At 39.8% G+C, this 17,128-nt stretch overlaps 1 protein-coding gene across 10 annotated transcripts in view; it reads right to left on the bottom strand.

Moving 5' to 3' along the window:
- Window positions 1–236: 236 nt before the first annotated feature.
- The window catches only part of OSBPL1A (oxysterol binding protein like 1A), a 165,159-nt gene continuing 148,267 nt past the window's right edge, over window positions 237–17,128 (bottom strand). For 5 of the 10 annotated variants that reach the window (XM_083517684.1, XM_083517689.1, XM_083517682.1 and 2 more), the window contains 11 exons: window positions 16,817–16,951; window positions 16,326–16,423; window positions 15,956–16,138; window positions 14,854–14,961; window positions 14,310–14,399; window positions 13,393–13,519; window positions 9,542–9,658; window positions 7,810–7,933; window positions 6,770–6,860; window positions 3,133–3,156; window positions 237–1,433 (listed from right to left, as the gene is read on the bottom strand). In XM_083517684.1, the coding sequence (XP_083373810.1) occupies window positions 1,331–1,433; window positions 3,133–3,156; window positions 6,770–6,860; window positions 7,810–7,933; window positions 9,542–9,658; window positions 13,393–13,519; window positions 14,310–14,399; window positions 14,854–14,961; window positions 15,956–16,138; window positions 16,326–16,423; window positions 16,817–16,951 (1,200 nt within the window). In that variant the 3' untranslated portion in view covers window positions 237–1,330. The remainder of the gene's footprint in view (window positions 1,434–3,132; window positions 3,157–6,769; window positions 6,861–7,809; window positions 7,934–9,541; window positions 9,659–13,392; window positions 13,520–14,309; window positions 14,400–14,853; window positions 14,962–15,955; window positions 16,139–16,325; window positions 16,424–16,816; window positions 16,952–17,128) is intronic. The other 5 variants (XM_083517686.1, XM_083517685.1, XM_083517690.1 and 2 more) reach the window with 1 other exon arrangement.

Raw genomic sequence — 17,128 nt, 5'->3', positions numbered from 1 at the left:
TGCTCCTACCTCCCCCCCCCCAAGCAGTGTGGTGGGAAGATAAATAATAGGACTTCTATAAAATTGCTGAAATTAGGATAACTAATCTCATTCATTTTACTATCTTAACTATTCAACCACCAATATGCTTTAGGGTGAACTGATTCAATAAACATTTTGCAAAGCTTAAAAAACCCACCCTTTCCTGGTTTGATACCCCACCTCCCTGAATGCAATAAAGAAATTCTGGCCATGAGGCAGTTTAAAGTCTTTATTAATAGCAATTAAATTATTCAGTTAACACTATACTTCCAAACAGCAATTAAATTATACAAGAGCAGCAAGCCCTCTGGAATTTATGTACTCAGTTTTATACAAATATATAATCCCATAAAGTTTAATGTACCCCAAACAAAGGGGTAAATCTGCTGTGTACAGTAGTTTCAGAGCTGCCTTGCTGGCTTTGAAATGCGCACAACTTCCTTTGAGAGTTTGCTTTTGACAGCAAATACCCAGATACATTTGAAATATCCATGCTGTTGCTTAGGACCAGTTCCTCCCACCTATGATAGTGCTGAGCACATCTTAAGTGCATTGCAGATTAAAAAAAAATACTTCATTTTAGTTAAACTCTTAAAGATTTAAATGGCTCTTAATTCCATAAAGATTTGAGCATGGTAATAAAAGTTGTAAGAGCAAATTCAAAACACTGCACTAAACATGGAATAGATATTTCTGAGTATTTTATACCAGTTAATCCTACTTAGTATCTTGAGATGAATGGGAAGGGCAGGCTGGTGCAGAGAGAGTAACATTTTGAGGCTAATAATCTATAATCCAGTATTTTATGAAGTAATGGAACGTCACTTTCAGAAAGTTGGGTAATTCTTCTCAAGAGTGGCATGCCCTTCTCTGCCTCCAAGCCATGGTAGTATTGCATTTCCCGAGTGTGCTTTTGATATTTGTTTCATAAGAGGCTTCAAATTTCCATTATGTGAGCAGATTATCACTGACCAAAGAGAAAGACAGAAAACCCAAAGGGTTTCTATTTTCTGTTTGACCTGGGTGGGACGGAACATGAGTTGCACTGTTTCTTCAGCAAATATAGGTAGTGCTCTTCCTCCCTGTAACGGATGTGGTGTATGCATATTATACATGGTTTAATATAGGGGAGTGGACAAAATCTCCTCCCAATAATCTTGTGCTACCATAATTGCTGCAGAAGCTGCTGAATATAGTACATTCAATTAAAATTCAGAGCTGGGTTTTTTTCTAAGAGTACAGGAACAAAGGAAAACACTGAAAACTGATTAAGACTTGTTTGTGTTAGTCTCAGGCTTCCCGATGCAGTTTAATAAATATCAGGCAAGCTGAAATAGTTTCTGTCCCAGTAGTTCCCAGAGTAAAGCCAGTCATGCCCACTGGTGTATGGATTCAGCCCTTGATGGAACCACCTGAAAAGGAGGGAGAAAGGTCACATGCTTCTGAACATAGTATCTATATTCCAGTCAATGTATGCTTGAGCTGCCATATATATTCTAGAAACAATGGAAGTGCAATACAATTATCTTCCTCGCTATCTACTTGAGCCACTGTTTCCCCTGCTTACTACGTTTTGATCCAACCGAGAGAATGGGGAAATTAATTATATTTATCACTGAGTGAGAAACACAATTAGGAGGCAACTGTTCTGTGGCCTCATTTCAGGGATGGGTCCAAGTATTTTGTTCGTTCCTTTAGGGGAGAGAGCTCTCAGCCAGAAGACTATAGTGGGCTGGCCAGCTTTCCTTCCTTCCTCTCAGCCTTCCTTTCCATTCCCATGCACCTGCTCAGAGGGCGTGGAGACAAAAGGGTCATGTAAGGACACATGACAACGGATAATTATGTGATCCTGGAAGCTAGTCCTCCTTTTGCAGGTTAGTTACATGCCTATCAGTCCAGCTTTCAAAATTTAACAACTAGCAAATTTAATTGAAGCAAGCACCCAAAACAGCCCTGGAAAGAGAGGTGAGCTTCAGTTTCTTATCTCGCTGTGAAAAGGGTAAAAAACCAAAAAAAACCAACAGACACTAGTTTTTTTAACAAACCAAAAAACAGAGGTGTTCATTATGAAAAAGAGAAGGTGACAGGAGGTAGGTAGCACTGTCGCTGCAACACTCTAGCCATCTTGCAATGGTCCTTCAATCAATGGCTCAGTTTAGTGTAGAAAGACAATACATAAGCCCCAGTTTATGAAGCCAAGAACAAGTGCTGGGACCAAGTGCCCCTCCCACCTCCTTGTGTGCTAGCCCTGCCATTTATTCCTGGCTTGTACTAAGGCACAGTTCTGCAGCTGGAACACAAGGGAGACTGGCATAATACAAGCCAAGAATGAAGCAATGCACATCAGGGGGGTTGCATGGCAGGACACTTCTTAAAGCTAGAAAAGACTGTCCAAACTGGTCCAATAAGCATGAGGGTGCTAGGAATAGGCAGAAGTGAGTACATACATACTGCAAATAATCCAATATAAATTGTTGGGTACATATACTATTCTACCGCACCTTGTGCAAACTGAGTTTATATGATCATTTTAACAGGGAAGAAAAGTTGACAGTGAGTTTTAACACTATCATCCCTCCTCTGGTGAAGAATTACTGTATATACAACCCCACATCCATGTTTTGAAGGTTAGGTTTTGATTGTACTTCACAAAATTTGACAAATTGGATGTATTAAAAAGAATTGACAGGTAAGGAGAGAATCATCATATGGAGATTAAAATTCTTTCCATGATGGTATAAACTCACCCTTAAACTACCAAGCAATCTTAAAAATTATGATACTGGAAAAGAATATATGCCTCTGCCTTTCCTTCCCAGGTACATCTTAAGAAACCCTGGACATTAACATTCAAGGTCTATTTAAATATTAAGCATCAAGTTTACCAGAACTGCTAAGAATAACACTCCCCCCCCCCCCAATAAATAAAAACCCAAAATCAGAATAGTCAATTTGGGTAAGTTGGAAAGCCGACAGAATTCTAATAAGAGGACCAAATTCATATTTCGAGTATCACTAATTTATAGGAACTGGAAACAATTTCAAGCCTTAAAATGCAAAGCCAAACATGTTAGGAAAGCAAGCAAAAAAAAGTATCAGAAAAGATCAAACCTGGGTCCCTGGGCCACTGGCTGACTTTTAAAAAGAGACAAAACATAATGCAACTTACAGCAACAATAAGACATTTGAATGAGCAAACCATGAAGGAAAGTGTAGAGTCTAGTGCCTGTTGGCAGCTAGCTCATGTCCCCTACTTTGCATAAGTATTTTTATGAAGGCAACATTTGGAAGTTTGTGTAAAAGCTATTATGCACAGACTGCTCAGTAGCATCTGACCGAAGAATACACAATGACACTCCCAAGTCCGGAGCCAGAGGAAACTTTCAGAAGCTTCTAAAGTTTTAATTCCTAACGTACAGCTTAGTTTGTTCTCAGTATAGAGGTACTTGATTTCTAAATAGAAACCATGTCTGGCAGCAACAGGACAAAAAGTATCTGAGAAAAGGTTCCTGATGATGAATATTCAAACTGGCAGCTGAGCTTGGAGGAAAGTGTCACTTTCTCATTCTGTTTCCTTCAACTATGTTCCTGGGACTCAAAACCAGCATGAGGAAGTGTGCATGTTCCCCCTGAAAAGCTTGTACTGCAAGTACCTTGCAGGAGGGACCAAAGGCATCTGACTTTCTGTGGTTGCAGCAGAGCCTTTCCCAGTCTGCTGCCCTCCATAGATTGGACTCCAACTGCAGTGTGGAGTCAGCCCCAACCAGGATGGGAATTTTCAAACCACGGCAAGACGCCTCCCAGAAGAATCTGCACTGCACATAACAGTTTTCACCAGAGTACTAGGATACCCAGCATTATGGCAAGTTATCATGGGGTGCAATTTCTAGCAATTCTCTGCATAATGTTTGTAACATATGGTAGGCATTTAGGAGCACTGAGCAATTCCATGTAAAAATACAACTTCTGTAGAAATAAATGCATAATTCAAAGTAAAGCATAATACAGCATGTTATCCGTCTGTCTCTTTACAAGGAGTTCACTGTGTTAATAGTATAATATACAGGAGTCACGTCCACCATTCACTCTGTTCACATTCAAAACATAGGACCGGAATTCTAAAATGGCATTTACTGTTTTTCTTTTTAAAAAACAATCTCACAATCTCCCTGCTAAAAATGTAGAGTGGGGCAATGAAGAGGAATAATCCCAGCAACGGGGAAAAACACTTCCACTGGGAATCCATTCTGTCCCTGTTCACACCAACGCACTTGGCTCTTTACCAGGGATAATAAAAGTAGCCCAGAACACAGTCAAGCATTCATGTCCCATTAAAATCAACAATGTATCATTGTCCTAGCTACACACTGATTTTTTAAGAAAGACTTGCTTGTCCCAATTCTGATTTTTACTACGCACTGACCAATGCAGTAGAAAGTTTGCATTTCTGAAACAGATATGATTTGATGCCTATTCAGAGGCTGGAAGACCCTGTTGTTGCCTTCTGTGAGAAAGGTAAGGTCTGGGAGGTAGTTTGCCTCATTTAGAAAATTAGTACTTTGCCATGTGGCAGGCCTCGTTTCCCACACTGACTACTGATGTGCCTTAAAGCAGCTTGTATTGCAAAACCTTGCCTTTAGCTTGCATTAAACATGCAATTTCACAATTTATTTTTACAAGCCAGAAATCTTTGTCACTCGTAACTTCAGCTGTTTTATTTCAGAAGCAATTCATCCCATCACATTCTTTGCACAATAGTCCAGGGTTATTTGGGTTCATTGACCTATTTGCAAAGCAACTGAAACATCCTGCTGAATTTAATTATACTGAAGAAACAGCAACAGTACCTAAAACAATTAAACAGATTTTAAAAATGGACATGAATTTGAACCAAGAGTTGAATGTTTTCATAATTTGGGCTATCGAGCCTCTGAGCCTGCCTAATATATACAGTACTTTCTTCTTTTAGGAAAACTTTTTTCATCCTGGAGTTTCCAATGCAACTAGATGAACTTGTATTGAAGTGTTTTGATGTGTTTTCATCCCTACTTAGCAGTATTTAAATCTCCCAATTATGAGATTCCTGGCTGAACTATTTTATTTTTTTAAATACAGCCACTGGAGCAACTGAATATTTAATACATGATTACTTTGGTGTTCTACCATTATAAAGCACAAAATTGTATCACTTTTTAATATTGATACTATCTGTCCTATCAGTATCTGTGTAGAAGGACCAGAATGTGAGGTGTAAGTGGCAAAAATTTCAAATGAAACCTAATAAAAAGAACAACAGTTCAAAAAAAATTTGGAGTCATTTCTCCAGTTTAAGAAAGTGTTGCTTACTGGCAAATAATAATAATAAAAGGTATTTTAAAGTCCTATTTTGGGGGACTGAAATGGCTTCACAACCATTGTTATTTGTGAACATGCCCACAAGAAAGGTATGTTAATTTCTACCATTATGAAAGAAACACGCATGGAATATTAAATGTGGCAAAGAAACAGTCTATTTGACATATTGCTGCATTCTGTATTTAGCACCAAAATCACCTTGTATGGACTGTGTATACAAGAGTGTGAGCCTGCTTCCTTCAAGTTGGTATAATGTTGCATGTACTTCACAAGCACAATAATCAAGTTCAATATGTTTTTACAATCAGAAGTTGTGGTTTAAATGCCTTTTTAAGAATGGGAGTGTAGGCTGCATTTCACAAGGTAACTTTACAGCCCTATCATTCAACTTGCCCTGAGACACATTTCAAACCAACTTAAATTGCAAAGATTATAAAAAAAACTTAACACTAGGCTGTCCATGTATGTATGTCCACACAGATGCATGTATGTTCACAGGCAATGCATGTCTTTTACAATGAGGGAATGCAGACCTCATGTTTTCATGGAATATGGGTGGAAGTATTACATGTGTACTGTGTTTGCTCGAGGTATGCACCTATTGGAGACTCAAGTGGAAAAGCACACCGATGAGTGCCGAGACTTAAAAATTGCACAAAAACCACAAACCCACTCTGAGCTTGAAGCTACTTCACAAGTTCAAAATGCAGACTCGTTGCATTTATTGGATATGAATTCCAAATTTTAAACTTCAAGACAGAATTGTACCAAAATTCCATTTCATCAGACTTCTTCGCAATTGTAATCCCACTCCTGTCCCAGAATCATTTAACTTGCTTGGGATACAACAGAGTATTCAACGGGAGAGTTTCCAAGTCTGCCTACCCTTAATGTTTTCAATCAAACACTGCTGGAGAGACACAGGAGGTCAAAAGTACCCTTCTTTCTAAATTCCCCTGGGACCAGCTACAAATTACTTCTGAGTCCCCACTGCTGGCCTAAAAATGCTAGGGATTTTCACAGACTCCAGTGTGTGGCTGTACTGGAAATAATTTGTTTACCTCGTTCATAAGTTTAATTCCAAGGGGCTACTGCTAAACCTAAGCGCTTTTGAAAGCTTTAACACGGGCAAAAAATCTAGTGAGTAATGACTGAAAGGAGCAGAAGTAAGTAGTTAAATCGCTGTTGTAAAATATAAGGCCTCTTTCGAAAATGATGGTGCAGTGAGTTTTCAGACTATGAGCAATTTGAAATGGCAAAGTACTGCAGCACATAAGCAGTGGACATGTGTAGTATTGCCAGGCACTCCCAAGTATGCAGACATTTAAAAAGAGAGTTAGAAAAAGCATTTGTAAACTATTAAATCAAGTGCTTTAGCCCCCAGTTTACTGACCTTGTCTTCCAGTCTTCCTCTGACTTTGACCTGTTTTTACGAGCAGCTCTTTGTTTTTCTTCAAGCCTCTTCTTTTCTTCACTTGCTACATCTATCAAGAGACAGACAGAGAAAAGGCTGGATCCAACTGAAACCTACGGTAGAATACTCCCAATAGCTGGAATAGTGCTATGTCAGTGACGGGGGTAGAATTTTAATGCCGTTTTGGTTGGCACAACTAGAATCTTGAGGTTTTTGTGCAGTGGTGTGAACTGGTAGATCATTCAAACACCAGCTTCACTGTAATATTTGCCATGCTCCCAAATAATGGGACTAACCAAGAAATGATGTAAGATAACAGGCATGTAAGGTACATTAACTAAGGGCATGAGCAAACAGGACTTCACCTTCCTCTTATCCCCACCTATAGCACCTCTCATGCCTTCAAACTCTGCTTCAGGTGGTGTCCCCCCCCAACCCCCCAGAGCAGATTTTGAGGGTGTACAAAAGGCTGCCACAGGGGAGGTGAAGTCATATTATGGGAGCAAAGCGATAGTGTTATGTGCAGTGATAGTGTTGGATACAACCCTGACATTGCAGCATTTTCACATATTCTTTGCTTCTGTAAATTTACATTGGAAATCAACTGAAATTTGTTAATATATCGAGTTTGCATTTGTGTAAAGTCTGAGTAATTTTGATGGTATTGCTACAAAATCAGAAACCAGCTCCTGATAAAAGTTGACACTGTGAGAAAGGACAAGCTGAAACTCATATTCATAAGGCATAAATTTTCATTTATATAAAATCAACGACAAAACTGAGAACCACTGTACGAGGAGGAGCTGCCTTGCTAGCCTTAGAAGGGGAATGTCAGATGTAAATATTCTTTAAAAGTTAGCATCAGATTACTATTTATATCACTAACAGGCATTCCTTTGCAAGGGACTCTGTAAAATTTGATTGCTAAAACAAATCTATACATAAAAAGTATGTCCTATAAAATGAAGCATTTAGATATATATATTTTTTAAAAAAATTCAGCTAGCCCTTTAAATTACCTATGTCACCATTTTCCATAGCTCTTATATCTGGCCTTAGCCTGCAGTCCGTTTTAGGAATAACACTTTCCATTTCTTCATCCAATTCATTCAAAGCCATAGCAAAAGTAGTGAAGTTGTACATCTGAAAAACAACAAAGAGCTTTTTGAATGTCCTTTTATTTTTATGAGCACGTACCAGCTGTTAATAGGCTTATACATTCTCAGAGGAAGTATCCAACTGAGTTTCTCAAGGGATCAGTCTTGGGGCCTTTTATTCAATGTTTTCATTACAGTGACCTTGGGGAAAGGAGTATGTTCATGAAATGAACAGGTATCATCAAATTATCTAAGTGGCCTTTCAAACAGAAAACAGATGGGATTTTGTGCAGGACGAACTAGAAGACTACAAGAACTGGAATGGGATCAATGGAAAAGGATCAATGTCAACATAACAAAAAGTGTTAAGCTGCATGATGAAGGACAGGTTTGTTTTATTTGCTCATCAATTGGAACAACAGGCAAGGGAATATTTCAGAACTTGGATCACCACAATATGATTATGGGGAGTATAGGCTCCAATGTGATTGCAAACATTTACTAGTATTAAATGCTGAGAATGTAATGGTATATAAATAATAGGGGTAGGGATTAATTGAAACTAATTGATATCCAACTCTCCATGTTAAATAGATAGAATTCTAATTGGGCCTAAAGAGCAAAAAAAGAGGCAGACAAGTTTTTTGACAAGTATGCCACAAATCCAAGTATACAATATATATTCTGACATGCGCTGCGGTATATGTGTTGAGGAAGCAAGAGTCTAAAGTTTATATTCTGCCATAAAAGCTCTCAGGGAGGATCACAATACTCAAAAAAACATTAAACTGGTACTGGAGGAGACTCAACAGTCCCATGGACTGCAAGAAGATCAAACCTATCCATTCTTAAGGAAATCAGCCCTGAGTGCTCACTGGAAGGACAGATCCTGAAGCTGAGGCTCCAATACTTTGGCCACCTCATGAGAAGAGAAGACTCCCTGGAAAAGACCCTGATGTTGGGAAAGATTGAGGGCACAAGGTAGAAGGGGACGACAGAGGACAAGATGGTTGGACAGTGTTCTTGAAGCTACCAGCATGAGTTTGACCAAACTGCGGGAGGCAGTGGAAGATAGGAGTGTCTGGCGTGCTCTGGTCCATGGGGTCATGAAGAGTTGGACACGACTAAACAACAACAGAAATCCCAAATTTATACAATGCTTTCCAAGAACAAAACTATAATTCTGCTAATACACATCCCTTGTGCTAGTGAAACAGGAGCACTGGATCCCGCCTTGTGTCTAGGTAGGAAGGGGGTAGCCTTGCTCATGTTTGCTATGGAAAGAGAAAAGGCTAACTAAACCTTAAGGGTTTTATCAAAAGAATTCTACACTGATAAGAATAATCCTGTCTTTTACAAATGTTACACACAGTAATGGAGGTGCTAAGAGGTTGAGGAAGGTACAGCGAGAGGATCAAATTTAACTGCCAGACACCTAATTGTAACCTGAATTTTGTTTTCCTGAAATGGAGGCACGAGCTGGTGCAAAGTTATCCATATTCTCTCCTCTCTTCACCTACACATCCTTTAACCCAGGCAACATGAGATAGACCTCACTCTTACATATACAAAGAAATGCAAATCCATGCAGCACATGTGCATGAGACAGAGCAACACACTGACAAAATGCAGTGTCTTGGTCAAGGTTCCTCACCTGTGTTGAATTAGAAGGCCTTGGGGCTATCCTCCATAACAACACACTTCCAGGTATAACGCACACACTTTCACAATCTGGCAAGGGCATCTCATCTGGTTCATCAGAACTGCCCATCTATAAGAAGAAAGTAAAATGAAAAACAAGAACCTGCAAACTAGCTCTAGTAGTTAAAAGAGGCAGCAGAATTAGGCACAGATGGAATATATATATCATATATCTATATATATCATCTATATACAGTGATACCTCGGGTTACATACGCTTCGGGTTACATACGCTTCAGGTTACAGACTTGGCTAACCCAGAAATAGTACCTCGGGTTAAGAACTTTGCTTCAGGATGAGAACAGAAATCGTGCAGCTGCGGCGTGGCTGCAGCAGGAGGTGCCATTAGCTAAAGTGGTGCTTCAGGTTAAGAACAGTTTCAGGTTAAGAACGGACTACTGGAATGAATTAAGTACTGAACCCGAGGTACCACTGTATATATATATCTCCAACCTTTCAAAAAACAAATAAAGGTATTTACAGATACATGGTCAAAATGGAGACCATTTTGGACAACATGGGAGTTAACATTTAATAATTCCCAAATACTCTGCACAAGGAGAGGGAGGGAGGGAGGGAGGGATCATTCTCAGACATGTCACTTGTTTGGACCACCCTGGAACATCCATAGGCAATAAGGAATTCCATGTCAGCAGGTGAGTAAGATGGCGGATGAGGGATGGAGCAATCTGTCCCCTACTCTGCTTGCCCACTTTCTTTCTGTGCTGGATGGAGAAGGCAGTATGCGCTGCCCTCTGCAGCCAGCACAAAACCATGTTGGCTGGTGAAGGAGGAATGGAGAGAAGGCTTTGTTTCTTACTGATCTGCCTAATAAGCCGCTTAGCAGAATCGCATTTCCTCTCCACAGGCTAGTAAGATACCTGGCCTTATATACAAGCCTGCATTAGAAAACGTATGCTTCGATGAAAAGGTGTTCTAGAAATACATGCTAGATTCGGAATAACCTAGTTTTTATTTTAGGATCTTGAGAAATGCAGCAAAACCAGCCTGCATATAGTATGCTACACTAAGATGAATGTTGTCAAAAGGTTCATGTGGATACTTTTCAGCCCCCTTAAGGCACAAGTGAGCCATCTGTGGGCCACATCCTACGTGCAACACCACAAGCTTGAGAGGAGAGAGAAAACATGTATCCTATCTACTTATTGCTTTGGTCAGTCCATTGCCCCATTATGCAGCCCCTCACTACCCCCCAAGGTAATGTGGTCCTTCATCCCAAAACTGATGCCTAGTCCTCCGTTAAATAGTGATGATTTCCCAAAATGTTCCCCAGGTAGTCTTGCCATCCAGGCATCAACAAGACCTGCTTAAATAAGTTAACGCTTCATGTGCTTTCCAACTACACCTAGTCCCAGTGGTGTGATAACTAACCAATCATGTAAATGACGGGGGCAAATATTAATTGTATAGGTACTATGGATATACGACTGAATTATCTCTTGACCTGGCCTGCTTGCGAACGTTTTGCTGAGGGTTGGCAACAGAAAGCTGGACAAGAGGGTAACCTCTGGCCCTCCAGAAGTTGCTGGATTACAATTCCCGTCATCTCTGACCACTGGTCATTCTGGCTCTGACTGATGGGAATCGAATCCAACAATGTATGGAGGGCAGCAGGCTCTCCCCCACCCTTCCCCCGAGACAAACATTTGATCTGATCAAGTCAATTACTTGGTGTGTGTTTTTTTATTTTAAAAAAATCCAGTTCGTATGCAATTGGGGGCAAGGGAAATAAATGTGCAGACTGCCTGGGGGAAACTGTCTACATCTTTTATGTTTGAGTGTATGCAAATTTACAAAACCATAGATTGTTAAAAGGAAGAAATTGCCAGGAGCAAAGCTCTGTTTTGTTGTTTTCTTTTTCTCCCCTTCAACCATGCATGTCTCTTCCCTTTCCTGTTTCTTAATTGGCTTTTTAAACCTTCTTTACTGTTCTATGTCCTGTGCGCCAGCTTTATTGGATCTTAGTGTGAGATAAAGATTGTGGCCCAAGCCATTCAATTCTCCTTTTGAGCATGTGAAGCCAGAACTCTCTAGAAGGGACTTGGAAGTATCTCAGCTTCAAATCCTTACCATTAATAAATCTGCTATTATCCAATTCCATCTTCCTTGTAAATTCCACGTATCTACAAGCCAAAGCAAGGCTCCATATATTTAAGCATTTTGTATTTTGCACCACAGCAGCAGCCATCTTCTACATAACCAGAGTTTGCTAGTAACACAAGAGGCATATACGAATGGTATGTTTTTCTTGTTTGCTCTTCCTGTCCCCCTGGGCCCTTCACAGGGCTGCCTCTCAAAGACTGCAGTAGATCTCTAGAGCCTTTCCATACTCCTGATAATAAGTGAAGTAAGCTGCGTTACAGGTAGCAATTCATGTGAATCACTACTGGAGCATTCTGAAATTATAAACATTAAGCGTGTACCAGAATTGGTATCTCTCACACACAAACTAAGGGAAAGATCCAACCAAAATTAAACATGTGCTAAAATGTCTCCCAACTTTAGTTGCAACAATCCCTATGTTTTGGTGAGTAAAAATTAATTTATTTTCACCTTGAATAATTTGAAGGTCTTTAAAAAGGTATGAGCTCCTTCCATGGGGCTGATCAACCCAAGAGCAGGCGCCACAATTTGGAATTGTGTGTACAAAGCCACACACCCCCCTTAGAAAAAGAGAGAGAATCCCACAAACTTTTCATGGCAGCCTACCTTCCCCGCAATTTTATGTTGTCTGCAAAAATCAATCCAAGGAGAGGAGACAACATCACCAATGTGATGAAGTTTAAAGAGCTTTTGTCTATTGAAAGCATTTTTTATATACCTCTATAATTACAGGACTACAAGATGCTGCCATCTCCATAAAAACAAGAAATAGGCTTGCTTCAGACCATTAGCCAAAGTTTAATCCACCATAGGTTATGATGCCAGGAACATATGTCAGGCCTGAGAACTCCTCCCCTAAAGGAGTTTACAGTAAAGATTCTGACTTGTTAATAATAATAATTAATAATAATAATAATAATAATAATTTTATTTATGCCCTGCCCATCTGGGTGGTTTTCCTCAGCCATTCTGGATGGCTCCCAACAGAGGACTAAAAACAGAATAAAACTTCAAACATTAAAAACTTCCCTAAACAGGGCTGCCTTCAGATGTCTTCTAAAAGTCAGATAGTTGTTTATGTCGTTGACATTGATGGGAGGGTGTTCCACAGGATGGGCGCCACTACCAGGAAGGCCCTCTGCCTGGTTCCCCTGTAACCTCACCTTGCAGTAAGGGAACCCGAGTTCTTTGTTGCATATGAAGCAGGGAACTCTAGCTTAATATTAGTAAACTAGAACTGTACATTGGGATGTAACCTAGCTTATTTTCCTGGCTTGTTAACCAATGGTAAGCCAGAGTTCCTTCTGCTTTGACATAACAGGAACCCTTAGCTTAATACAAGCCAATGTGTGCCAAAGCTGGTGCAAATGAGTGAGAGGCGAGGGCGGTGAGAGAAGAGTGCTTTGGGCCCAGTGTGCTTTCCTCATTTTATAAACCATGGTTTATGGAGCTCTGCAAGATTGTCCAAACTGGGTCACATTGTGAACTAGGCATGCAAAGTCCAAAGGAGAAGAAAAAAAACATTTTCAGGATTTTTAAAGCACTGAGGAAAACAGGATGGCTGCATAAATCCTTTCAGATCATGAACAATACCATCAGGTATTTAGCTGAGGACATTTTTTACTGCTGTTAGTTTTAAACACACATCACTGTTACCAAGTTACATTTTAATATCAATACCTGCTTGTTGTTTTTCTTCTCTTCTGTGTTCTTCTTGTCATTCTTTTTGTAAGCTTCAAATGTTGCAAGATCAACGCTATACAAACACTCAGTCCATTTTCCATAGAGTGCACAAAGTTTCTTTTTGCTGTCAAAGAGCCCCCCACAAAACAAACAAATTAAGGAACAGCAGAAGTACTGACTTATTATAATATTCAGGTTCACACTCTTAACCACTGGTCTTCAACTGGTTGCTTGGGACTCAATACCGGGTCACGGCATGACCTAAGGTGGGTTGCAACAGCATCTCTTACCACCATAGAAACAGATGGTAGAAAATTAAGAAATGGGTTCTCAGCGCATGTTTGAGTTTAAAGGTGGGTCCTTGATCTGAAAAGGCTGAATGAAGACTACGGCTCTAAACAGAAGTTAAGACAGAAAATGCTCAACTCACAGAAGCTAATGAACATCTAAGTCAGGTGTAGGGGACATTTTTCAGAGCCAAAGGAAGCATTATTCTCTCACAAAATTGCATGCCACTGGTGATCAGGGACAGAGACAAAAGAAGGAAACACAAAGAATGTGACTCTTGCCTTTGTACAGTGAGCTGCATTCTAACTATGCAGAAGTCAGAGGTTCATACACAAGTGTCTCTCCATCCAGGCAGGCAAGGGGCTTTATCACAGTTAAGACCACGTTCTAGCCAGCCCAAAGCACTCAAGGAAATGGGAGCAGGGCCAGTGAGGGGTGTGACCTGAACAAACGCTTGAGGACAAGAGAGGTAGCCTAGAGAGCCAAATCCGCCCCTGGGGCCTGAGGCTTCTCATCCCTAGTTATGCAACATAATTTAGGCTAATAACATTTCAGCATTTTTGTAAAAAATAAAAATAAATCATCTGCCATCTGCTTTAGAAATATAAGCAGAGAGGCTTGCTTACCTTTTATCCTGAATGTAACCTTCCACTTTGTGCAACTCCTTCCCAAAAAGGCCACAGGGCTTGAAGTTTAACATGCATTTTTCACCAGTTCTGTGGGGGCAGAAAATTAAATTTAACTCTCATAATTTACACTTTCACATCAAATACTGGCTAAGCTATTTAAAGTACTTCAAGCATCCAAGCTCTGGCTCCTGTAGCGTTCAGCATAATATATGTACTATATCTGCCTTGGGTTTATGAGCTTTACTACTAAGGAGATATTTTGAAAGCGTTAAAGGAAAAAAGAAGCCCTGATCTAATATAAATTAAATACACTGGATCTCTGACCACTGAAAGAGTAACATAATATTCCCTGACACTCTCTCTCTCCAGGAACATTTTGGATCTGAGTGATGCAGAGCAGTGCTATTCATGTTGCCTGACAACACCGATTATGCTTTTAATGTTTTCTTATGCATTGGAATTAAGAGTGCATTTTATATCTGTTACAGTATGAGCATGCCATGCTTTCAAGCTAAGTAGCAAGTTAAGACTTCCAGCTTACTTGTGATTGGTTATTTCCATATTCCCATACTGCTCAATCCAAAGTTTGCCCACAATAATGTTATGCACACAGCATGTAGGATTTGTCCATGTGTATGCTTCATTATGTCTGAAAGGGAGCAAAGAGAATAAGCTCTTAGATTCACAAAACAAAAGTCATCAGAACATGCCTTTAGGTCAAAATCTTTCACGGTGCAAGGAAGCGTAAGCTGATGATTACTTTTCGCTCTCACAATTTTGTAGGCTTTAGCAAATCTTGGCCAGTCAGTCCTACCTTAACTCTCTCCCCAACTCCTGGCCAGATGAATCTAGGTTTCAGGCATGAACCATGAAAGTCTCCTATCCTAAATTGACTTGGAAATCTCTCAAACACATTTAAGACAATCCCAGAATAGCCAACTCTTCTGAACAGGTTTCAAAGACAGGGACTTCAGCAGCTGACCTTGCCTAAGCTCAGTCAAATACCATACTTACAGATGTAGCTCAGTGCATCTGAACTATGACAAGGAAAGAGCTCTGCCCATATCAGATGGGCACACCCATCCTCTGGTTCTCAAAGCTCTGACAGCCAGACCGGTGCAGTTTGCCTTCCATCCTTTTACTTATATACCATGCCTGATTGGTTTCATCTCTACAAATGGGGAGGGAGTGTTCAGGTTTAAGGATAGAACAGTAGCTCCCCAAATGTCTTTTTCCCCCACAGACCACTTGAAAATTGGTGAGCGTCTTGGCTGAGCACTTAATGATTTTTCCATCTGTCTTAGCAATTGTAATGCTTTAGTAAGGATGCCGTATAATTTTCTAATTGTATTTGCATTGTTTTTTTATTTCCTGTATATTGTATTTGATTGTAATCTATAGCATTTAAATTGTAATACAATCAAAAACAATATACAGGAAATTTTAAAAAAACAATGCAAATACAGTTAAAAATCAGCATTTAACATGATGGGTATGCTGTCTCCCAAGTTCACCAACACAACACAGACCACCTGAACGACCACAGTGTGGGAACCCCCAGTATACATTATACAACACTGCAGTTTACATGCCACTTGCTTTTTGCCTAAGGCAGCCAAAAGGTATCAAACAGATCAACTTACTCAAGAAGTTTCAAAGTTATTATCCCTTTGGGTTCTGCTTCAACACTCTTTCCCCAGAACTTTAGTTTAGGATAAATAGAACCATGAAACACAAAGTCATTGCTCAGTCCTTCAGCATAAAAAGCACTGATTGGTGGGTGATGACTAACTTGCTCCGAAATGAGTCTGAATCCAAGGTCCTCTCTAAACATGGAAAGAAAGTGACAGTTGAGTGATAGTTGCAGTTTCTCTACAAAAGGGGATAAAATGAGGCATTGCCACATCAGCTTTGTACGTTAAAAAAGAATAAATGAACAAAATCTTAAATATCTGGCATTAACTTTCAATTCTCAATGAGCCAGCCAGTTAAACTGCACTGTGAGTTTGTTACCTGATCAGTTCATACGTCTCTCCAAGTAATGGGTTGAATGGCTTTCCTGTACGTTCCCACTGAGAGGCAACAGCTGAGACAGCAAAGGCAGCTACACACTGTTGAAAAAGCAATTTGAACTTACATTTATGTTTGTTTAAAGCAGAAAATCTTACCAATTATTTTGTGTGGGGTTTTTTAAAGCACTAACTCTCAGAAAGAGGTAAGCATTCAAGTAGTTAAGTATCATGAAAACACGTAACGAGGAAAAAGTCAATTACAACCACCACTTTAAAAATAGAAAAACCCAAGAGTTAAGCAGTACTGCTTAATGCCAACCTAACAGCTCTGATATTCAATAGCTGGAGGCAAAATTACTTTTATTTCATGCACAACAATGTTCACAACAGTGTTTCAGATGTTGTAATAATAAGCAGCTCTCTTTATCTACCTGCGTGAAACAGTATGCAACATTCAGAGAACACGAGATGCATTTATTTTGAGTAGAGTACCTGCATTCGTTCAACCGGGTCCAAAAGCGAACTGGCCTTATGAATTAAGTATGTATGCTCCATATATTCTGTCAGTCGCTGTAGGAAACTCAGTGGCTCGTTAAAAATTACTGGCATAGTGATCTTCGACAGCTCCTAGCAGAGTGTTAAAAGCATTTATTAAAAATGTTTACATATACTACTGCGCATTGCCAACATTATGGCTGGTATATGTCTTATCATAAAATACAGCTGGTACATATTGGGGAAGGTAGAGGGTGATATGAAAGGAATGTGGGTGGCAGGAACACTGCCTCCCTTTTAAACAAGAGC

Source organism: Podarcis liolepis (assembly GCF_965112155.1).
Source record: "Podarcis liolepis genome assembly, chromosome: 8".
Taxonomy (NCBI): domain Eukaryota; kingdom Metazoa; phylum Chordata; class Lepidosauria; order Squamata; family Lacertidae; genus Podarcis; species Podarcis liolepis.
The sequence above is the reverse complement of the archived record's forward strand: the minus strand, read 5'-3'. Positions and strand labels throughout refer to the sequence as shown.